General features: G+C 51.9%; 1 protein-coding gene across 1 annotated transcript in view; it reads right to left on the reverse strand.

Moving 5' to 3' along the window:
- Nucleotides 1-21,693, reverse strand: part of GABBR2 (gamma-aminobutyric acid type B receptor subunit 2) — a 339,457-nt gene that overhangs the window by 14,111 nt on the left and 303,653 nt on the right. Inside the window, exons 14-15 of the mRNA XM_032418347.1 lie at nt 5,188-5,298; nt 671-895 (exon numbers count right to left, since the gene is read on the reverse strand). Of these exons, the coding sequence (XP_032274238.1) occupies nt 671-895; nt 5,188-5,298 (336 nt within the window). The remainder of the gene's footprint in view (nt 1-670; nt 896-5,187; nt 5,299-21,693) is intronic.

Consider the following 21,693-nt stretch of genomic DNA (forward strand, 5'->3'; position numbering starts at 1 on the left):
GAAAATAAGTTCATTTATAATATAAAAAATCTGGAAACGACTGTAATGCTCATCAGTAAGGGAATCAAGTGGACAAGAAAACATGGAACATCCCCCGTCAGTGGTGGTTATGACTGAGAAACACAAAGGAGAAATTCACAGTGAAAGAGGCAAACTACAAAACGATATGTGGGTTTAATCACAGCTGTAACTGAGAAGGCCTCACTGCCTAACCATTTAAAAAAGACCGCGGGATAGGGGGTGCCTGGGTGGCTCAGTCCTGATTTTGGCTCAGGTCATGATCTCAGGGTCCTGGGATCGAGCCCTGCATTGGGGCTCTGCGCTCAGTGGAGAGTCTGCTTGTCCCTCTCTCTCTGCTCCTTCCCCTACTCTCTCTCAAATAAATAAATAAAATCTTAAAAAAAAAAAAACTGGAAGTAAACACATCAAAAATATGTAGTTTCGTAAAAAACTAAAACAAAACGTTACCAGTGATTGTTTTTGGGTGGTGAGACCCTGAGATTTCTGGAAATTTTGATTTTTACTTGTTTGCATTTTCTAAACTTTCCATGATGTGAACTGTAATCATCCCAAGTAGAGAAAGCATAAAACGGCTAGAAAGTGGGGGAAACCAGCAGTCCCCTGTGCAGGGCCAGAGGCCAGAGGGCAGGATGCAGGGGGTGGGCCGTACCTTGGGCACGAACACCAGGCAGAGGGTGATGGTGCTGCAGAAGATGATGACCAGGGCAACGATGCAGAACTGCACGTTGGGCTGGTCCCGGGTCAGGAAGGAGACGGCGGCCCCGATGATGCACATGATCCCCACATTGTAGACACTCATCCCAATGTACTTGCTGTCATTGAGGGCAGGGATGCTGACGTTGCGCGTCTCCCAAGCCAAGAAACAACCGAACAACTGAAATGGTGAGCGGAAAGGGGAGGTGGTCATTATCATGGGGTGGTACACACCTGCCGCTCTGAGAAGGGGGGCTGGGGGCTTTGCTGTGGGCCAGGTCTTCTGGATGTCACCCTCGGTCTCCACTGGTGGCCCCGGGGGGAGTCCTGCTGAGGAAATGCACACTGGGGGTGTTACGGCATCTGTCCTCCTCTGCCCCATACCGGTTCACGTACAGCAGGCCATGGTGGGAAGGGCAGACATGATCTCCACCACCTCCCCTCACTCTAGAGAGCATGGAGGCCCAGAGAGGAGGAAGGGGCTTGTCCAAGGCCACACCGTCATACAGTGGCAAAAGTGGATTGTGTTTCCAGAACTTCAGTCCAGTGTTTTTTACTACTAAATAAGGCAGAGCCCCTGTGTCTGGGACTTCTATTTCCTCTCAATGCACAAAGTCACTCAGAATAGAGACTACATATCCTAAGTGTCCTTGAATCTAGGTGTGGTATATGAGTAGGTTCAGGACAGTGCCAGGTAGGTGGAAGTGGTGTGTACAAGTTCTGGAAAGTATCCATAAAGGGAAACGGTGTTCCTTTCCCTCCTTCCTAGTAGAAGGAGTGGAGTGTGACGGGTGGAGCTTGAGCAGCCATCTTAAACCAAAAAGTCATCTGAGTCTACAATGTGGGAGCTGTATGGTGAAGACGGGGGGAGCCACAAGATCCAAGGAGCTGAGATTCTGGGAGCCCCCACCAGCCCTAGATTGCTCATCTGAGAAGGAAGTTAACTATCTCTTTCACCATTACTATTTTGGGTTTTCTGTCACTTGTAGCTCTACTCCTAACTGATACATCTCCCAACAGAAATGGACAAGGTAGAGGTCCAGTGTGATCTGAAGCAGGGTGTGGAGGGTTTAGCCTTCGTGGGTGGTCTCAGGGGAGGGCAGGTTGCGGAGGAAGTGCAGATGGAATGCCAGGCAGAATGGTGGTGTGGGTGGGTGGGGGAGGAGCTGACCAGGACCACTGACCGTGCAGGGCCATCGGCTGCAGTCCAGCCCTTCTAGGACGTCTTTCCTCAAAGGCCCCTCTTCCTTCCGACCTCACCACTGCAGCTCAGGGCATCCAAAGCTGCATGATCCATTTAATAGCACACTGAGGGCTTCTGTTTTCAGGTCTGACTTAGTAGGGTAGCACGATGCCCTGTGCTAGAAGGGTGGCTGGCACAAGGCTGGAGGATCTGGAATCTTTGGGCAAGTCACTTCGCCTCTCAGGGCCTCAGTTTCATTGTCTGTGGAATAGGGATAATAATAACACCATCTCACAGGGTTTGTATCCAGATGAAATGGGAGGATGGCTCTGAAAGCATTTTGTAAACCGAAGTGCCCAGTATAAGAGTTGGCTAAAAGTTATTTTGTTAAATGGTATTATATATACAACCACGGTTGCTTTCCTCTCCTTTTCTCTAAGCGTATTATCTCACAGACAGATTTATTATTATTATTATTTAAAAATTTTTTTAAAGTTTTTTTTTAAGTGATCTCTACACCCAATGTGGGGCCCAAACGTACAACCCCAAGATCAAGAGTCGCACGCTCCACTGCCAGAGCCAGCCAGGCGCCCTAGACTGATGTATTTTTTAAAGATGTCTTTTAAAATGGGGAGCCAGCAGCCCAGGAAGCAGATACCTAGGAGAGAAAGAGTCCAGTGGCTGTTGACAGCCTGCTTTGTGCTGGTTTCTTCATGTGTGTTCCCTTCAGTCCCACAGTGGGGGCTGTGCCAGCCGGGCCTGGCCGTCCATGTCTTCCAGGGGAAGCGGCAGAGGCTGGCCCTGCCCAGGGCCCCACACCAAACCATCACGAGAGTCTCTACCCATCGTAAAATGTGGGCAAGTGTGGGGACCTGGTGGTTGGCTGCCAATCTCTGAAGCGTGTCAGGAGGAAATGGACAGCAACTCGTTCTTAGGCCTTCAAGGAGTAGAATGAGGGTTCATGGGCACAAGGTACATCGAGGCAGATTTTAGTTGAGGATAAGGAAGAACCTTCTAGAAAAGCAACCCAACTATAGCGGGTTGAACGGTGGCCCTAAAAGATATGTCCATATCCGAATCCACGGGGACTGCATATTTGGAGAAAGGGTCTTTGCAGATATAACTAAGGGTCCTGAGATGAGATCAGCCTGGATTATCCAGGTGGGCCCTAATTCAAAGGACAAGTGTCCTTATAAGAGACCCACAGAGGACAGATGTGGAGAGGAGAAATGGCCATGTGAAGACGGAGCTGGAGATTGGAGCGATGTGGCCACAAGCCAAGGAATGCCTGGAGCCATCAGCCGCCGTGCAGAGGCAAGAAGGCATTCTCCCTAGAGCCTTTGAAGGGGGCACAGCTCAGCCTTGGTTTTCGACTCCTGGCCTCCAGAACTGTGAGAGAATAAAAGTGTGTTGTTTCAAGCCCGTCTGTGTATACCAGTTTGTGGAGATTTGTTCCTGCAGCCACAGGACACTGATACACCATCCACGGGTGACACAGGCCACTCTGAGGTGGGTGAGCTCCCCATCTCTGGAGGTATGGCAGCGGTGAGTGACGGAATGCTTGTCGGGGATGCTCAGTGGGGGCTGGAAGTGCTGAAACTCTGACAGGGGAGTGGGCCTGCAGGGCTGGGCATACTCTCTCCAGCCTTGAAATTCTGTGGTTTCAGAGCGGCAGGCACTAGGAGCTAGAATTTTAGTCCACAAACCCTAAGAGCCAGGAGGGCGGAGGACAATTCCTTGTGCACACTGGAAACAGTAAGGCACTTGTGCTGCCAAATTCAGCTTTTACTGCCCCATCTGGCTGAAGGTACTGGCTTCACTGGAAGAGATATGGTCATCTCCAACCACTTTTGCAAGTAGGTGCCGAAGATAACGGATGGTCAAACATTACAGATGAACGCAGCTTAAGGAGTCAATCGGATTCCCCATAATCTAATTTCACAGTCTCAGATCAGGGAGCGTGGAGCGGGAGGGGTCCTGGAGAGTCTGGTTTCACTCTCTTTATTCAGCAAGGGCTGGGGGCCTCAAGTCATGGGTACCGCTTGCTTCCTGTGAAGGGAGCGCCTTCCTTCCTAGGGGGCGCCACCACACGGGCGGCCACTGCTCTGTTGTACAAAATCCTTCTCTAATGTGGACTTGAAAGCTGCCCTCTGGCAACTTTGCCCACTGATGATGGATCTGCCTTCGGGTCTATGCCACCTGTCTCTGACAGCTCCGGTGACCATGTCTCCTGAGTGCCCTTCTCCAAGCCCAGGGCCACTGGCCAGTCCTCAAAGTCCCATTTCCACTCTGGGTACCTCCTGTGGACACCTTCAGGATCATTACCTTGTGGGGCCCAGAGTGCAGCCCACTGGTCCTCATAGAATCCCTAGGGAAACTAGTCTCAACTAGTATAAAGTGGGGGACAATCTCTGCCTAGGGTCCCCTAACACATGCCCTTCTGGTGTGGCCCCTCAGAAACAGTTCTCCGAAGCAGCAGAAGGTAAAGATGCATTTGAGCAGTACAAGAAATCCCTCTTTATCTGACCTTTGGAGAAGGCTTCATTCTTGGCCTCTAAGTGGAGGCTACACAGAAGCGAATGGTGGCTCAGCTTGCCTGCGGAAAGACCTGAGGGGGGAATGGGGGCTGGTTTCCTGTCCCTGGAGGGATTTCAGTGGAGGCACGGTTTGCACAGGATTGGAGAGAAGATTCAGGGGTCAACATGGGATAAGGTGGGGTGTGGCTGCCCTTTCAAGTCCTTCCAGACGTGTGGGGCGGGCTTGGTATGTGATCTTTGATTCTAACAGATGGGTGGAGTGGAAAGAGTACTGGGTTCGGAGGTTGGAGGTTACGAGTGCCCTTTAACCTTTCTGAGCCTGACTTCTGTAAGACGAGGATGATTCCAGTCACCTCCCACAGATTTTGAGAGAACGCAGTAAGATGTGGGATGTGAACGTGCGCTGGATGTTGACAGGCTGCCGTTCTGGGAGCACTACGGTGGCTGCCCTGAGGCATACTCACAGGTTTTGGGGTTACTCTGTGGTTAAGCTCTTGAATCTGCCTCTCACTACTGAGTGACCTCGGGCAAACCAAGCCTCAGCATCCTCATCAGTGAAATGGGGCATTATCTGCACCCATCTCAGAGGGTTGTTGTGGGAATCGAGAGAACACGTGGCAGACACGGGGCCTGGCAGTTAGTAAGTGCTTCGTCCTGGGGGCTCTGTTATTTTTATGTTCACAGAGGCCCCTGGGAGAGAGAGCTCTGACAGAGAAGCGGCCCCCCAACCTCTGCCTTCTTCTCCACACCTACCATGAGAAGCCCCTTGTAGGCATAGACGATGCCAAGCCAGATGGTCATGTGGGTGTTCTCACAGTGCTCCAGGAGTGGGCGGATAGAGATGTCTCGTCCTGCTGGGTCCGGCTGTGCAAAGAGAAAACAGAAACCCAGGGATGGCACCGGGCACCTTTTCAGCAGCCAGGGCCCCATCTGATGGCCACTTGCCCTCCCGTGAGCTATAGCCAGTCCCTTGTCCAGGAGGCCCTTTGGACCCCTCTTCTATGTTCCCACGAGGCTGCTTTCTCTTTGTCAGTCATGATTCAGCCCTGCACTCTAGTTATCTGTGTTCTTCATGCCTTTCAAACATGAGTCAGATCTCCTGAGGGTGGAGAGTGGGTCACTTCCTGTGCTTCTGGTACTTAGCACGAGACCTGGTCCAGAGCATGCATCTGTAATGTTTGTTGAAAGAATGAAGGTGAGAATAAGGCACAAGTTATGTCAAGAGGCCTTCAGGTGTCTCTGGGATTAACTCCAGTAACTGCTGGCTGAGCCAGCCTTGGGGCCTGCCGAGCTCTTCTAAGGAGACCTTCTTGCCCATCACCCCCAGTGAGGGAACAATGGGGGCAGCCATGTTTTATTCCACATGACCTATCCTGGGCCAAAGTTGATTGGATAGAGGGTGGGTACTTGACCCACAGTAGCCAATCCAGAGTCTGGTCAGAGACTTACGAGGTTTTCTAGTGTGGTGTTCTGCTCAAAGAGGGATGGTGAAGAGGACCCTACCCAAACATGGTCTCTCTCAGGAATTTGAGCTGGGAAACTCTGGGCAAGAATCAGCCACATGGTGGAAAGAGGAGAAAAACACACCCAGAGAATGAAAAAAAAAAAAGTATATTCTACATATGTTTTTTCTGAACCATTTAAGAGTAAGTTGCAGACATCCTGACCTTTCACTCCTAAATATCTAGCAAGTATTTCTTAAGAATGGGGAGATTCTCTTACATAACCACATATACTTACCAAATTGAGGACATTTAACTGATACAGTATCTAATATGCTATCAATTTTCAAATTTTGCCAATTGACTCAATAATGTCCTTTAAGACAATTGTGGTTTTTCCAAAGCAGGGTCCAATCTGGGACAATGTCCTGCATTTACTTGTCACGTCTTTAGTCTCCTTTAATCTTCGACAATTCCTCAGCCTACTTCGATCTTCTATGTCATGTATATTTCTGAAGAATCTGGTTCAGTTATTTGGTAGAATGTCCTTCAGTTTGGGTTTGTCTGATGTGTTTTCATGATTAGATTTGGGTTATGCATTCATGGTAGGAATCCTATGTAAAGTGATGTTTTTGCTTCTTTGGAGCTTCATCTCAGTGGCACTTGATGGCACTTTGTCCCATTACTGGTGATGTTAACTATGATCATTTGGTTCAGTGATGTCTGCCAGATCTCACCACTTCAAAGGTACCATTTCCCCCTTGTAATTAATAAATACTCTGTGGGAGATACTTTGAGACTGTGTGAGTGTCCCGTTTCCCCACAAATGTCAACTCAGTGGTTTCAGCATCCAGTAATGGTTTCTACCTGAGTCACATTCCTTTGGTGGCTGCAAAATGGTGATTTTTTTTTTTTAACTCTATCATTTCATTTAAATACTTGGCACACCACTGTAAACAGATCTTTCTTTTCCTCCCATTTATTTATGTGTATCAGTATGCATTTAGGGCTTCCTTTTTCATTTCCATTACTATCATTCATTTTGATGCTCAAATTTTCCCAGATTTGGTCAGTCAGAAACTCCCATGTGCACTCTCATGTGTTTTTCCAATACATCCTCATACTTTTTGGGAGCACTTTCCTATGTCTTGGCACAAAAAGTACTTCTACTTCTTTGTGCTTTCCTTTTCCCAGCCTCAGATTCAGCCATTTCTCTGAGGAGTCTTGGTTCTTTTTGGTGGAGAATGGTATTTAGAAACCAAGATCTGGGCTCTAGATGTGCGGTATCATTACTTCTAGGCCCTTCCTTCCTCCCTCCCTCCCTCCCTCCCTTCCTTCCTTCCTTCCTTCCTTATCTATCTATCTATCTATCTATCTATCTATCTATCTATCTATCTATCTAATCTACCCATCCATCCATCCATCCATCATCATTCTATGTATCTATCCTTGTCTCTCTACCATCTGTTTATAGATGTAGATAAAATCCTACACCACAGGGTTCTTGCTTCTTCCCATTCCATATTTGCATCTTTCTTCTCTCATAGTGAGATCTCTGGTTTTCCACAATATCAAAATAGTCACTCATTTGCTCAATATTAAATAGACACAAAATGGTTTTAGAATTTCTACATCCATGCACTACCAATAACAAACTTGCAAAGTCAAGTTGAAGATATATTTGTGAATCTATTTGTCTTTAGAACAGATACCCACTGAGGGTATCTCATCAAAGAACTGTGTCCAGGATGGAGTTGTCCTATAGAGGCCCAAGGTAAAGCCACAGGCCTAAGGGTAAGAGGTACGCATCCCCAGAGTCACTCACCAGTTAGAAGGGACATTTTGGTAGGATCTGGGGCTGTGGAAAGCAGGCCTCAGGTAAGAGGGAATGGGCACCCTATTTCTCTTGGCCCTGCTCTCTTGGCCTGGCCTTTGAGGCAGACAATGGTCTGGGCTCCTGTGATCTGGGGAGTGATGGTGCTTCCACACGGAAGCAGGAAGAGCTGGGGAGGTGGGGTCTGTGCACTCAGGCCATTCTACAACCAGACCATCCAGTTGCATGCTCTCTCAGGCTTGTTTTTCCTTTGGTTGTCCCAAGCCACATAAAGCCTTAGCTCAGCCACTTTGGTTCCATGGTCATTGAGTCCACACATAGGCTCGAGTGGTTCCCTGAGGCCTCTGCTGTGGCAGCAGTGCGCACTAGTGAGAGACAACCCAGGAGAAGGTGATCTCCAGGACCCACAGTCGGAGTTGCCAGACCAGAGATTTCCCATCCGCTGCCATCCACCCAGGAGCTGGGCTGGATTCTAGTAAGGATGATGGGGAGTTTCCCGATGTCTTTTCATTGTTTAATTGAGGAGACGGCGAAAGGAGCTGGCCCGAAGGTCAACAGTGACTTCTAACAGTGAAACCTGGGTTTCCCTAATGCCTGACAACCCAGCAGACATCAGAATGCAGGAGCACAAGCCCATTACGGCCATGCATGAGTAGCAAACTCATTAATGATGATAGTAGCTGTTGTTCTACAATGAAAGGCAATAATTTATGATGGACTCTTAGATTCTCTGTGTATAAAGGACTGATGCTGTCATACACCATTGTTCAATGTTATGAAAAGTCTATTCACGGGAAGCCGAGAGTGGCTGTCGGGCTCTTACATCCCCAGTGACAGGGAGCCCACCCCCTCCCACTCTTGGTGAGTGGCTGCACAGTTCTTTTACTGAACCAGAACCTTCTGTGCGTCCACCCCACTGGTCCTTGCGTTTCCTCTGGGGTCCTCAGAATAATCCCGAGCTCTCTCCTTGCGTCTGCACGCCCTTTCTCAGGAGGAAAAGAGCTGCAGTGAAGGTACACATCGCCTCCTGCCACGAGTCGGCCTGGTCCTTCAACCTGCTCGAGTTTACCATCAATCTATAGGCCTGTAATCGAGCTCAACACTCCAGGTCGTGGTGAGCGAGTCTGCCTGTGCCCTTGTTCCACATCTCCTCGGCTTTCTAAACAACTATCTTCCACCGGTGATTTATATGTTCCTTATGGTTGACTAAGACTCCATTAGGTAGTTTTCCTCCAACTGCGGCTACTCTGTCTTCCCCCTTCTGCAGCTGACGTTGTAGCCAGGTTATCTTTTAACTTGTTAATAGCCCCCTGCCCATGCTCCCCATCTTGGTATGCTCTGACCCCCATCCTGAAATCCTAATCCGTACATCTGGTTTTTAGCACCCCCACCCATCTCATTAAGCTTAAGCAGAGGTGGGAGGGCAGCAAAAAATCAAGGGCCAGAGTTCAGAGAACTCAGTGGTCCGAGGCTGGGCGGAGCCGCCTCTACGCTATCCTCCCACTACACAGGTGTTGATCCAGAGAGAAGCCACAAAAATCTGATCATTAACATCACCCTCACACAACCCCATGTCTGGGCACACTGTACATGGATCAGAGTGGCAGGGGTTGGGGTGGTTTTAGGAGTGATGAGGTTCAGGTACTCCTGGGGCTGGGGATGAGGAGTCTGACCAGTCAGTCAGTACCCCTGTACTGAATCTCAAAGTCATCTATAAAAGCCATGGCTTTTCTTCTCTGATCTGTTCTAATCATGCCTGGGACTGGAGTTCAGAGTGGTCTGAGCAGTCACACACATGGGGAGAGATGCACTCGATGATGCAAAGGGTGCGTTGTGGGGGGGATGGAGAGGGAGGACAGTGGGGGTAGGGAAAGGCGCCGCCACCTGAGCGCTTACTTGGAGACGTTGTCACACAGCAAAGTGCCACTAGAGGGCACCCAAGACCTGCACGGAGGGTCTGGCCCAGCGGCCCCGGATCACCCTCTGCTGAGGACACAGAGCTAGTTTTGTGGCTCAGTGGGGCCGCAAAGCCCTCAGCAGCATCCTGTGCTACTTTAGAAGGCACCCAGTGGTCTTAAAGGAGGCCAGATTTCCAGGCACCTTGGAGGACCGGCCCCACCCCTTCCAGACAGCGGGAGTGAGGTGGGAGGGTAGGGGATATTGGGGAACGTGGGGCTGGAGGACCCAGGCCTACTGACCCTACCCTCATCCTGCTCTCAGTGTGGGCCTGACATGCAGCCCAGGGCCAGTGATCCCAGGGCACTGACCAGTGCTCGCTCCGGCAGCACACACACAGGGCACAGACCCCCGCAGATGCCATGCTGTGGTCTCCCCTCAGGGTCTGAGCAGGATGTCAGCCCTGCCTCTCCAGATGATTGGGGACTACAGACTCTCCCCTGGTCTAAATCAATCTCCATGGATGACTGGCCTATAAGAGCTTTCGAACTGCTTTTTTTCTCTTCTTTATTTCTCTTCCTTACTTGTTGCCCACCTGGGCAATTACCTAAGTAGTCATTCATTCATTCCAACGTCACCACGAAGCACTACCATCTGCTAGGTTCTGTTCTGGGCAGGGGGTAATACAGCAATCACCAGGATGGACACAGCCCCGTCCTCAGCGCTTTTCCATTCTGGCAAGATCAGGACAATTCCACAAGAGACAGCCTCAGAGGCCGAATGAGTCGACCTCACCCAATAACAGCCGCCCCAAGAACACCGAGGGCGCTTGTCACGGGTGACAACAATGCGCCAGGTGCGAAGCTGCTGACTCTACCTACGCTGTCTTGTCAAAGCCTCGTAAAAATCCAACAACGTGTTGTATCCATTTTACAGATGAGAAAACGGAGGCACAGAAAGAACTTGCCCCAAATCTCCACGCAGTAATGTTGGAGCTGGGTTCAAAGCCAGGTCTGTCTGCCTCCCAAACCAGTGGTCTTTCCTCCCTCACCAGGTGCTTGTCCCAGCCTGCCCTGCCTCTCTCGAGCACCGCGTCACATTCCAAGGGGACAGTGAGTATAACCCTAGAACCCCGCTGTAGAAACTGGGAGGGGCTGCTTGTGGGAGGAATGACTTCATTGCGACGTGTTCCATAGAGGCCTCCTCGGAAGTCCCCAGAGCTCTGCGAAGGCCGTGCTTTGGGGCCGCAAGCCGAACGCAAGCTGGTAAGAGGCTCTTCCTGCCTAACGGGGCGCAGTGCCCGGAGGGGAGGCCACGCCGGTCTGTGCCGGCCCCGGGCTGGCAGTGCTCACACCTGACTCCTGGCCGGACCGCGGCCCAGCGGGAGCCCTGCAGAAGCTGCCCGGCAAGCCTCCCCCGTCTGTGCAGCCGAAGGAGAGCAACTGGCCTGAGAGTCCCTCTGCGTAATGCAATTACTCACAATGTAGGTCAGTGGCCCCCGCACACATGCTGCTTTGTCCGGACGCACACACGGACAGGCAGGGGGTCCGGGCGTGGGTGCGGGTGCTGAGTCCTGAAAGGTCAAAGGCTTTGCTCTTGCTCTGCCATAGGCTTGCCGGGTGACCGTGGCATGCCCCACCTCTTTCTAGACCTCAGTTTCCCACTTGCAAAGTGAGTCCGAGGGTTAACTTACAGTGTAGTTAAGGTGAGCCGGAATAATGGTGAGATGGCGACAGTCGTCCTAGATTTCGTGACTGTACTGGTCCTACACTCACTCGCTCCACTCAGTCGTGTGTGCCCGCTGGGTGCCCAGCACCGTGCTCCGCGCTGGGCCCCGGGGTGTCAGGCCGACCGGGCGTTCTAGCAAGGGCAGATCACACAGCTCGGCTGTGACTCGAACAGCGATCCGTGCTGTAAATGGAGAACTACAGGCCACGCTGAGAAGGGCCAAGAGGGGCATCGGCTTCAGAGCCGGTGGTCTGGGAAGGCTTTTCTGAAGTGGGGACATTCAGTCTGAGGCCTGAAGGCTGAGGAAGACCAGCCTTGTGAGAACCTAGGGGGACAGCGTTCCCGAGACAGGGCACAGCAAGTGGGAAGGGCTTTGGCGTGTTTTAGGAACCCAAAAGAGGCCAGTGTGGCTGGCCTGTAGTCAGTGAGGGGCCGGATATTCCCACTGGATATCGTGCACACAAGCCCCCAGGGAGCTTGTTAAAGTGCAGATGGGTGGGGCCCAGGATGCTGCTGGTCCCGGGACTGCCATTCGGGCAGCAAGGCCTTAAAGGATCTTAAACAACGGAGTGACATTTGGTCCTCAGCTTAGCAGATCTTTGCTTAAAAATGCAGATTCTCTTATCACTCGCACACCCGTGACACAGAGTGACAGCCCAGCACAAGCGCAGACTTGAATGGCTTGTCTGTATGTTCTAAACCCGGATCAGACCCCAGTAGTACTGTGTTCCCGTGTGTCCTGCGTGGGGCTGGCCTGGGCGCTCAGGGCTGGCCACGTTGCAGGTCTGGGCAGGGAGGATGGGGAGTCCGGGTGTCGGGAGCGAAGGGGGTCACACGCCGCACCTGTGATCATGGGGCTCTTGGTCCCTCGGACCTTTCATGCTCCGCTGCTGTGAGGGGCTCAGGTGCCCAGCCCCACTTGGCCAGTGCTTCTTGGAAGGAGGGGGTGTCTTCTACCTTCTGACCAGCTTCCAGAAGCTGGCTCTCAGAACTTTCTCCCTGGGCCTTTCGTGCTGCTTCTTTATTCGTTTTAATTTCAAAGTTGATTTTTGAAATCTATGGTAAAATTGGTAGGTTTTCCTACTGGAGGTGAGTATATGTGTGTGTGTCAATGTGAGTTTGAGTGTGTGTGGTGAGGGGAGGGGAGAATGCCTGGCCTTTCCGGGCTGCATTTCAGAGTCCCGAGATGCCTCTCTTTTCCTGGGAAGGCAGGTGAGTCAACACTGCCTTTTCTGGGGGAGATGGTGAGGGAGTCCCATCAAGGAAGTCTGGGCAGGGAGGGGGAAGGGCACTGGGTTCAGACCCCAGGCCCATCACTTGCCAGCTGTGTGACTTTGAACACATCTCTAAGCCTTTCTGAGCCGTGGTTGGCTCATCTGCAACCTCCTGGGGTTGGCAAGACGATCAAAGGCAGTAAACGGTGTGTTTAGCAGGCTTTAGAGGCTGGAAAGCCGGCTCCTTATGTGTAAACCCTCGTCATTATCTCCAACTGCAGAGTCACAGAGCCTTGGAGCCAGGAGGAACCTTCTGGATCCCTCCGAGGCTGGGCTGCTTAGCTCAACAGTGGCAGTCCCACGTCTCTGAGGCGGCAGAGCTAGAAGCTGTCATTCCAAGGTAAGAATTTCTTTTTAGAATGTTTGATTATGAATTTGGGTGACTTTTTTCCAAATCCCAGATCTGGAAGGGACCTGTGAGATAACCCACCAGGGTGTCTCCACACGGGTGCTTCTGCATTTTTTTCTTTGGAGGGGGCACGATTCTTCGTTGTAAAGGACAGGCCCCTAGACCGTGGGCCCTAAATGCCAGGAGTGTCTCCTGGTCACTGTGACCGCCCAAATCTCCCTCCCCTGGCTCTCCATTTCCAAACACGAAAGGGATCACGCACTAGTCCAATTCCTCTTTTTACAGATGGAGAAACTGAGGCCCAGAAGAGGACTCATACCAAGTGGGTGACTGAGTGGAGACCCAGATAAAGGTATCCTGACCCTGGTCCCACACCCGGTGTACTAGACCATGCTGCGGGCTGGCACGGGAGGGGCCAGCCTTTTGGGCTGCTTACCAGCTAGCGTTTATGGGGATTTACCATTCAGGGGCACTTAGCACTGCCCCATCAGCCCCCTGGAGCTAGCTTCTGCATGCATCCAATCTGTTGGTGCTATGCACCCTTCCTCGGGTGCACCTGGAACAGCTCCCAGAGCAACACGCCTGGGTCCCAGAGCCGCTCACCCGATGCCCGCTGGCCACATCCTCACGGAGTCCTGCTTCGTGGAGGGAAGATGAGGTAGCAGGGGGAGGGTGGATAGGTGGCTGGGACCTGGCTGAGGAGGGCAAGGAGCCCTGGTCAGCATCAGGCCCCCAGTGGGACAGCAAGCCCCCTGCCTGGTCCTGTTCAGAGAGGCTTTCTGAGTTTGACCTTGGAATTAGTGGGACATCTCATGGTTGTATAAGGGTCACAGCTGGGGTGAGGATCGTCTTGGGGAAGCTAAGGGCGGACAAGTAAAGTAATCTCTAGCCCTTTGCAGCCCATATATATTCATATGAGAATCTCTCTTTGATTTTGACCTCAGGGCAGTCTGGTGAAGGAGCCAGGAATTTTATACCCTTGTTACAGGTGAGGAAACCGAGACCCGGAGAGGACAAGAGACTTGCTTAAGGTTACACAGCAAGTCAGAGGCAAAGGCAAGCCAGCCCTCTTCCCTGCAGAGCAGGGGCGTCGCACCTTCTCTCCTTTCTTGTGGCCTGGCTCTGTTCCCCTCCCTGGGGAGGGGGGGCCTTCCAAGGTGCCCTGATATTCCTTGGGCCTGCATCAGAGGCCTCTGGGGCAAGCCTGGAGCAGGAAGAACTCACAGAACCCCAAGCCAAGAGGTGCTTGATCGCGGTGGGGGTGGGGTGGGGGGGTTTACCAGGCACACTGTGAATGGGCGTCAGCTTCATGGTCTGCAGCGCCCACCCAGCACAAGGGCGCTGGCATCATGCGCTTTTCCCCAAGCCTGATGGGGCTGGGTAATGAGACCGGTGCCCAAACACACGCCTCCCCAGCTGGAATGATGACCCAGCAGCATATCCTCGAGAGAGAGTCACCAGGGCACAGCTGGGCGCCAGGGTGCGGAGTCTTCCCGCCGTTCTAGAGCAGAGAGAAACTCGTGGCCTTGGGGCGGTGTGCGGGCCATGGATGGGTTTTACTCGAGCTACACAGGGCTTAGAATTTTTTGTCTTCATGGTCAGGATTTAAAACTCAGGTGATTCACAGGAACACCTAGATTTCTGGCTTCCCTTGAACAAGACACCAGGCAGCACGGGGCTTGCCTGCGTGAGCCGGGTCTGTCTGCCGCCCGCCCGCATCTGTGCTGCTCGTCCAGTTCTTCCCAGATCTCAAGGCCCACGAGGGCCCAGCTGACACTGGGGTATGCAGGAGGATGGGTTAACTAGTCACACAGTCGCCTGAGTTTTGTAGAAGCTGCAAGTCTGCTGGCCATCATGGGGCAAGCAAGCCCTTAGCCTCTGCGGTCCCCTCAAGGGCTGTGGACAGGCTCTCTCCCCTCACCTCCGGGCCTTGCCCTCTCCCGGCTCTTTGCCCTTCTCCGCTGGGGCCTTCTCCACTTCCTCTACTCACTGCTCTTCCTCTTCCAGAGGGCATCCCTTTCCTCGACGTTCCTGGGCCTCCGACCTCACATTTCTAGTCCAAACTCATCACTCTCTCTCTTAAAGCCGCCCCTCCTCCCACATTGGCTAGCTCAGAGAACTGCTCCACTATCCACCCCAGTGAGACCAGAACCCCGGGCGTCCCTTCCTTTCTGATTCCACCCCGGCTCCCAACCCAGAGACCTTCAACAGCTTCTCAAACCACAGGAAAGGCGCCCTGACCCGTGACTCCAGCATCGTGACCCTCTGCAATGGGCCTTGACGCCCAACACCAGCCTCATCCATCCGTGGCCAGGCCCATAATGTCCCTTCTGGGTCCTGGGACACCTCTTCTTCACCACCATGTGAATAGCACCCACTCTTCTGTCTCTGAAATCTTCCTAGGGGCTCTTGCCCTGCATCTGCTCCTCTGAGGCCCCGTGTTTCCTGCCTCTCTTCTGGGAGGACCAGCGCCCTGTGTGGGACATACTGTGTTTGACCTTTCCTCCCCCTCCACTACCACCCAGCATCCCCTCCACCCCCTGTATCTCCTCTGTGCCCCCCCCGCCCCCCGTTTCCTGCCTGCTCACCGTGTGCCGGACTCTGAGCTAAGCGTGTCCTATGCACTGCCCGTTGCATCCCCAAAGATCACTGCAGGAGTGAGCTCTAGGGAGCCCTTTTAGGGGATGCTGAACGAGACGCGGAGAGGCTGAGTGGTGTGCCCAAGGTCTCGCGGGCACTAAATGATGGAGCTGTGACTTGCACCCCGGTGTGCCCAACTTCCCAAACCTTTGCTTTAAAGCACAAATCCAGAACTACGCCAAAGTGTGCCCAGGCCACAGTGTCAGCAGTGGGTTTCAAGTGTCCCAAGATGGTGCTCTCCCCGGCCTCGGGGCACACGGACGGCCAGGCACCTCTGGCCATGAGCTGCCTCTGTGGCCGCTCTGGGGCCCTGCCCTACGCTAAACTTGGTCTTGGCCCCAAGTTGGCCAAAGCCCCTTCTCCTGTACTTTCCAGTCTGGCCTGGGCCTGCCTGCGGAAGTGCTGGCCCACCCTCATCCTGCCTCTAGGCCCGCACCCCTCAGGCCAAAGGGTCTCTTTGTGGGGGTAACTGCCCCTTGCCAGGGCAGGGAGAGGTCTGTGGCCCCAGAACTGAGTAGAGCTCCCAGCCCCAATCCCTGGGGGCACTGGCAGCCCTCCTGTTTAGCTCAGAACTCAAGGCCCCCAAGCCGGCCCTACTCAGCCCTGGCCTGGCTATGCAGGTGCTGTGTGTCTCATCACCCTCTCACGGGGGTCTGCTGCATGGCCCGGCTCATGGTTCACGGCCACGCCTGCTGTCAAGTCCATGCCCAGTTTGGCGTGAACAGGGAGGGGACAGAACTAGGGTGCGAGAATGCTCTAGGTGTGAGGAAGCGTGAGCCTGTGGGATCACGGACAGAGCATTCCACCACTGCTGTGCACGTGCACTCAATTTTATGGTTTTCAATGTCATTCGATCTGCTTAACAACCCTAAAAATTTAGTAGGGCCATCAGCCTCATTCCCATTTTGCATAGAGAACACAGAGCCCAGGAACAGGCTGTAACTCACCCCAGGGCACACATTTGCGTCCGGACTCCTAGCCCAGGGCCCTTTCTGGTGCTCTGGGCTCCTCCCTGGAACTCTGGCTAGTTCTGGGAGTCCTAGCTCATCAAGGAGAAAGGAAGGTGGCTGCCTGGGAGAGCGTCCAGTGCTCCCTCCCCTGTTCCCCGCTGCATCTCAGATTTTCCTGTTTGCCCTTGGCTAAGAGGCAGGAGGGCAGGACCTCAGTGCCCTGGGATGAAGGACAGCCACTGGCCTTGCCTCCGAATGAGGGTTCTTGCCCCAGCTCTGTCACGTGCCCATTCGGAGCCCGAGGTTCTCCTCTGAGAAATGCCAGAGTCCCCTGCTTTGAGCACCAGCCAGAGCACAGAAGACAAAAGACTACAAAGCCCAGAGACACACAGGCCCCAGGGTAATGTAAGTGAGAACAATGCATCCGTTTCATTTTCCTGTTGTCATTCAGGGAGGCAGGAGGATTGGGAGCCCCCAAAGTGCAATGCTGCAAAGATTGTTCCAAAATAGGATGTAGTCATTGGTGCCGCTGCTACCAGCCTGGGATCCCTGGGCAGCAACAGGCTCCTGGCACGTGGGCACGCCCCCTTCCTCACCCCGCAGCCTGCTCGCTTTCCTAGGCCCCTTTCCTTCTGCCTTGCCAGTGCGCTCGCCCTCCCTCCCTCCTTCCCTCTCTCTCTCTCCTCTTTATAGATACACATAGAAAGTCTTCTGAGATCACGTTGTTCTAGTGTGTGGACTCATACACCTTTTAGGTTTGAAGAGGCCCAAACATTTTCTTTCCCTTCCATGCCTGCCTGTGTAGTCTCTGCCGAGGGTTCCTCCAACCTTTCTTTGCACACCTCTGGTGACGAGACACTACCCCGGAGACAGCCTAGTTCATTTTGGGATAGATCACCTTAAAACGTGAAAGTTCTTCCCCATCCTAGACTGAGATCTGCATCCCCAGAACCTCCCCCCGCTGGTCCTGGATTCTGCCTTCTGGGGCCCTGCAGGTCATGGCTCCTTCCGTGCCTCCTTCTGTGGCAGCTCCTCTGAGACCTCTCTTTGCTGGCTTGATGCCAGTCCTTTCTACGTGGCACAGGTTTTGGCCCTCTCCCTGTCCTGGCCACCCTTCATCTTGTCACTCTCTGCATAGGGTCTGGGTCCCTTACAAGAACACAAGTTTCCCAGGGGATCTGAGTAGGGCAAGAGTGTGGTCCCCTCTCCATACCAGAGCCCTATTCACCTGGGGCTGTCCCCTGAGCTTGCTCTGGACAGCTGAAGCACAGCATGGGGCTTGGCAGTCCACTGTGTCATTATCCACGTTTAAGGGAATACTGGTGCTTGAAATAGTCACACACACACACACACACCCCCACACCTGTCTGGTGTTCCCTTAGGGATCTAAGAAATCACAGATCCCGTGATGCAGAACCCCCGAGAGTTCTCTCTGCTGTCCGGAAGAAATGCACCGCTGACCCCCCTGCCCCCGTCATCCCTCACGACACTCCGGGGTCCCTCTCCACGCAGGATGTGTGGCCCTACTGTGCAACTCCAAAACTCAGCCACCGAAGGCTACTGCTAGGTGACCTTCACGATGTAACTGAAAAATAATTTCAAAGGCCCAAATGAGAGGAGGGAGTGAGCAATGAGAGACAGGGTGCGGTGCGGGGAATAAGAGGAGCCTAGGGATAAGGAGGGTGGAAGGCGTACGCTTTTCCTGTGAACCAAAGAAAGTGACATGGCTTTGGCCCAGCGGAAAGTAAGCCCACAACCACCTCTCACGTTAACTTTGTATTTTTCACGTACTTATGGGAAAATGCCCCTCTAACAATCCCACGTAGAATAGGGCAGGAAGCGTGAGCCCTGTGTTGCAGATGAGGAAACAGGCTCAGAAAGGTGGCGTGGGTGGACCAGAGGGGCTCCCCCGATACCCCGGCTGCTGGTCCGCAGTTCTCAGCCCCTTCACCAGTAGGTGGGGGCCACATGGCCCATTCTGGCCAGTGCACTGTGTGGGACGTGACATCGGCCCCTCGTGGGCTGGAGCCTCGAACCTGTTGCAGGACCCACAAGCTGCCTGCCCGGCGCTGGGGCCCAGATCGCTGAGCTGCCTCCGGGAAGACAGTTACCCTGGAGACCACGCAGATGTACAGGTGGACTGTGAATGAGTGAGAAATAGACTTCTGATGGATTTAGCTGCTGAGATTTAGGGCTTCTTTATTACTGCAGCCCCGCTCAGCCTATCCCCGCTAACAGAGAAGGGCGATGACATCCGTGTTTCTGCTATCACGTGTCAGGCACCATGCTAGGGACTTTGCACGTGTCACCGCATGCAGTCCTTGAAGCTGCCCAGTGAGGAAAGGGTTATTATTCCTCCTCTCTACAGTGTGGGAAAACAGAGACCTGGAGAAGCGCGGCCCCTTGCCCCTGGTCACAGAGCCATGAAGGTGTGGACCTGGGACACGAATCTGGGTCTCTCTGATTGGAAAGCCTTGATGAACTCCTGTGATTTGCAGAAGCAGATGGCTATTGTGTTCCAACACCCTGTTGGGCTAAATGCTTCCTTTGAAGATGCAAGATTGCACAGATTGCTTTTCTCATTCAGATTTTATGCCTGAGTAAAATCCTTGTGCTATGATTTATTATAGCAACACTGATTTTCCAATTTTAAGACAACAATGCAGCTTGAAATAAAAGAGAAAGAAACACTGAAACATTTGAAACCTTTGCTTTAGATCCTTATTTCGTCTGGCTTGAACTGCACAGGGGCCTCCTTGCCTCTTGCCTCCGGGCTCCCCCACGGCAACTGACGGCCCGCGCCACCTTTCTAAAACTGAGTCTAAGCATGCTCCCCTGCTTGAAACCCACAAAGACTCCTCATCCCCACCGGCAGCACTTCCTAAATTATATTCTGCAGAATATGTAAATGTAAATATGCTCCATGAAAAAAGGGTTCCATGGCCAAAGAAGTTTTGGAAATGCCAATTAAATTTTTTATTATTAAATATTAAAATGTTTAATATACATTTTAAAAAAAGATTATTTATTATATTTATTAGAGAGAGAGCATGTATGCAGGGGGACGGGCAAAGGGGAGAGAAAGAGAGAGAATCCTAAGCAGACTCCGCATTGAGCTCAAACCCTGACCATCTCACAACCCTGAGATCAAGACCCAAGCTGAAACCAAGAGCTGGACACTTAACTAACCGAGCCACCCAGGAGCCCCATAATTAAACAATTCTTTTAACTGCAGGAATTTTTGGAGCCTTTAACATGCTAAAGCCTATTGTACATTTCCAAGAAGCAGATGTATAGTTTCTGGGATTTCTTAAATGATTGTACCATGAAATCCATCATTCCCTTTTATTTTGGGACACCTAATGGGATTAGCATTCTATGTCATATACTTTGGGAAGATGTTGGCTTTTAGGATAGAGTCTGAAGTTCCCAATTTGACCCTCAGGTCCTCCCTTGATTTGGTCCTGGATCACCCTCCAAGCTCATCTCACAAACCCCTGTCTCCGTCTACCCCAGGGTTCAACTTCGGGACATCTTCCTATTTGTCATATGCTAGGCTGTGGGGTTCTCTGAGCTGTGACCTGGAGAGAAGACAATGGTTGAGGAACAATGTCAGAAGCTTGACACAAGACAGCCTGCATTTGGGGGAATGTGAAGAACACTCTATTAGTGACGTGGCTGGGATGAAAATGGGAATGAGGATTGCACGACTAATTGAAAGCCATGTGTTTACCGAGGCTCAAAGGATCCCTTTTAGAAACAGGAACTGGGCCCACATATGCCAATGAACAAGGCAAAATGGGTGCACGCTGGAAACAAAAAGCACTAAGATATGCTGGGCCGAACCACAGCTACCAACGTTAATAATAAAGAAATTAACATGCACAGGAAACGCAAAAGCTGCCAGGAGGCTGATAAGAGAGCATTTTTAAAAAAGAATGAGCAGTGTAGCAGAGAAGTGAAATTAAGTTTTGCATTTCTTTTTTACCACAGACCCCCAAAATACTCTATGAGTAATAAATAGTTCTTGGTTTACTGCAAAAATACCAATGAGGCTGGGACCAAAATTTGCTGTTGACCCTCTGTCTGGCAAAACAAACAGATCAATCATCCATCAGCCAGCCAGTCATTGAGAATCTGAGGAAGTGCCTTAGTCTAAAACGGGAGACCGATACCAGGTGGTTAAAAATGCGGGCCCTGGGGCCAGACTGCCTGAATTCCCATCCCAACTCTGCCACTAGCAAATGATGGAAGCTTGTAGCAGTGATTTAACCTCATTGTTGCCATCTGTGAAATGGGTGCAAACATGGTGCCTAACTCATGGGACTGAGGTTTAAATGGACTGATGATGTGGAAAACCCCTAGACCAGTGCCTGGCCTCGGGGAAGGGCTCATCAGGGCCAGCTGTTACTACTGTTACACAGCCCTCCCCCCCTCGGCCCTGCTGCAATCTACCCCCCAAAAAACTCCCTGATGACAGCTTTCTCTCTCTCTCGCTTTCTCTCTCGCCACACACACACACACACACACACACACACGTTTCCACCCCCCAGACCATCTGAAAGTAAATTTCAGACTGCATGACATTTCAGCACAAATGTACCTTGTCCTACACAGTCACAATATGATCATACCTAAGAAAAGTAATAATAATGCCATCATATAATCTGATAACTAGAATGAACTTGGATAAGGAGCTCATCATGTTGGTCCACTGCTGAATTCCTTTAATGGCTCCCAGTTGCCTCCTGGGTTAAAGTCCAAGCTCCCTCCAGCCCCGTCCTACTTTCAACTAAAAAGCAGCCAGATGCAATTGATTCTTGAACTCTTCCCCAGACATAGCCTACAGTTTCCTACTCAAGGATTTTCATCTACCAGGAATGCCACTGCCTCTAAGATCTATTCCTTGAGGTTTTGCCCATTATTTAAAGCTAAAATTATATTTTGCCCCAAATTTCTAAGCTCTTTCTAGATGAAATGCATCTTTCTTTTCACATCTCCATAACATGTGGGAAGTTGGTGTGATGATCAATTTCATACATGGAGGAAGGTGGGGACAAAAGAATCATGGAGAAATGGAATGGATTCCTGATCAAACTGTGCCTGAAGTCCACATTGCCACTGGACCTTTCCAAGATGCCAGTAG

The sequence above is a fragment of the Phoca vitulina genome, unplaced genomic scaffold, assembly GCF_004348235.1.
Source record: "Phoca vitulina isolate PV1807 unplaced genomic scaffold, GSC_HSeal_1.0 scaffold21, whole genome shotgun sequence".
Lineage (NCBI taxonomy): Eukaryota > Metazoa > Chordata > Mammalia > Carnivora > Phocidae > Phoca > Phoca vitulina.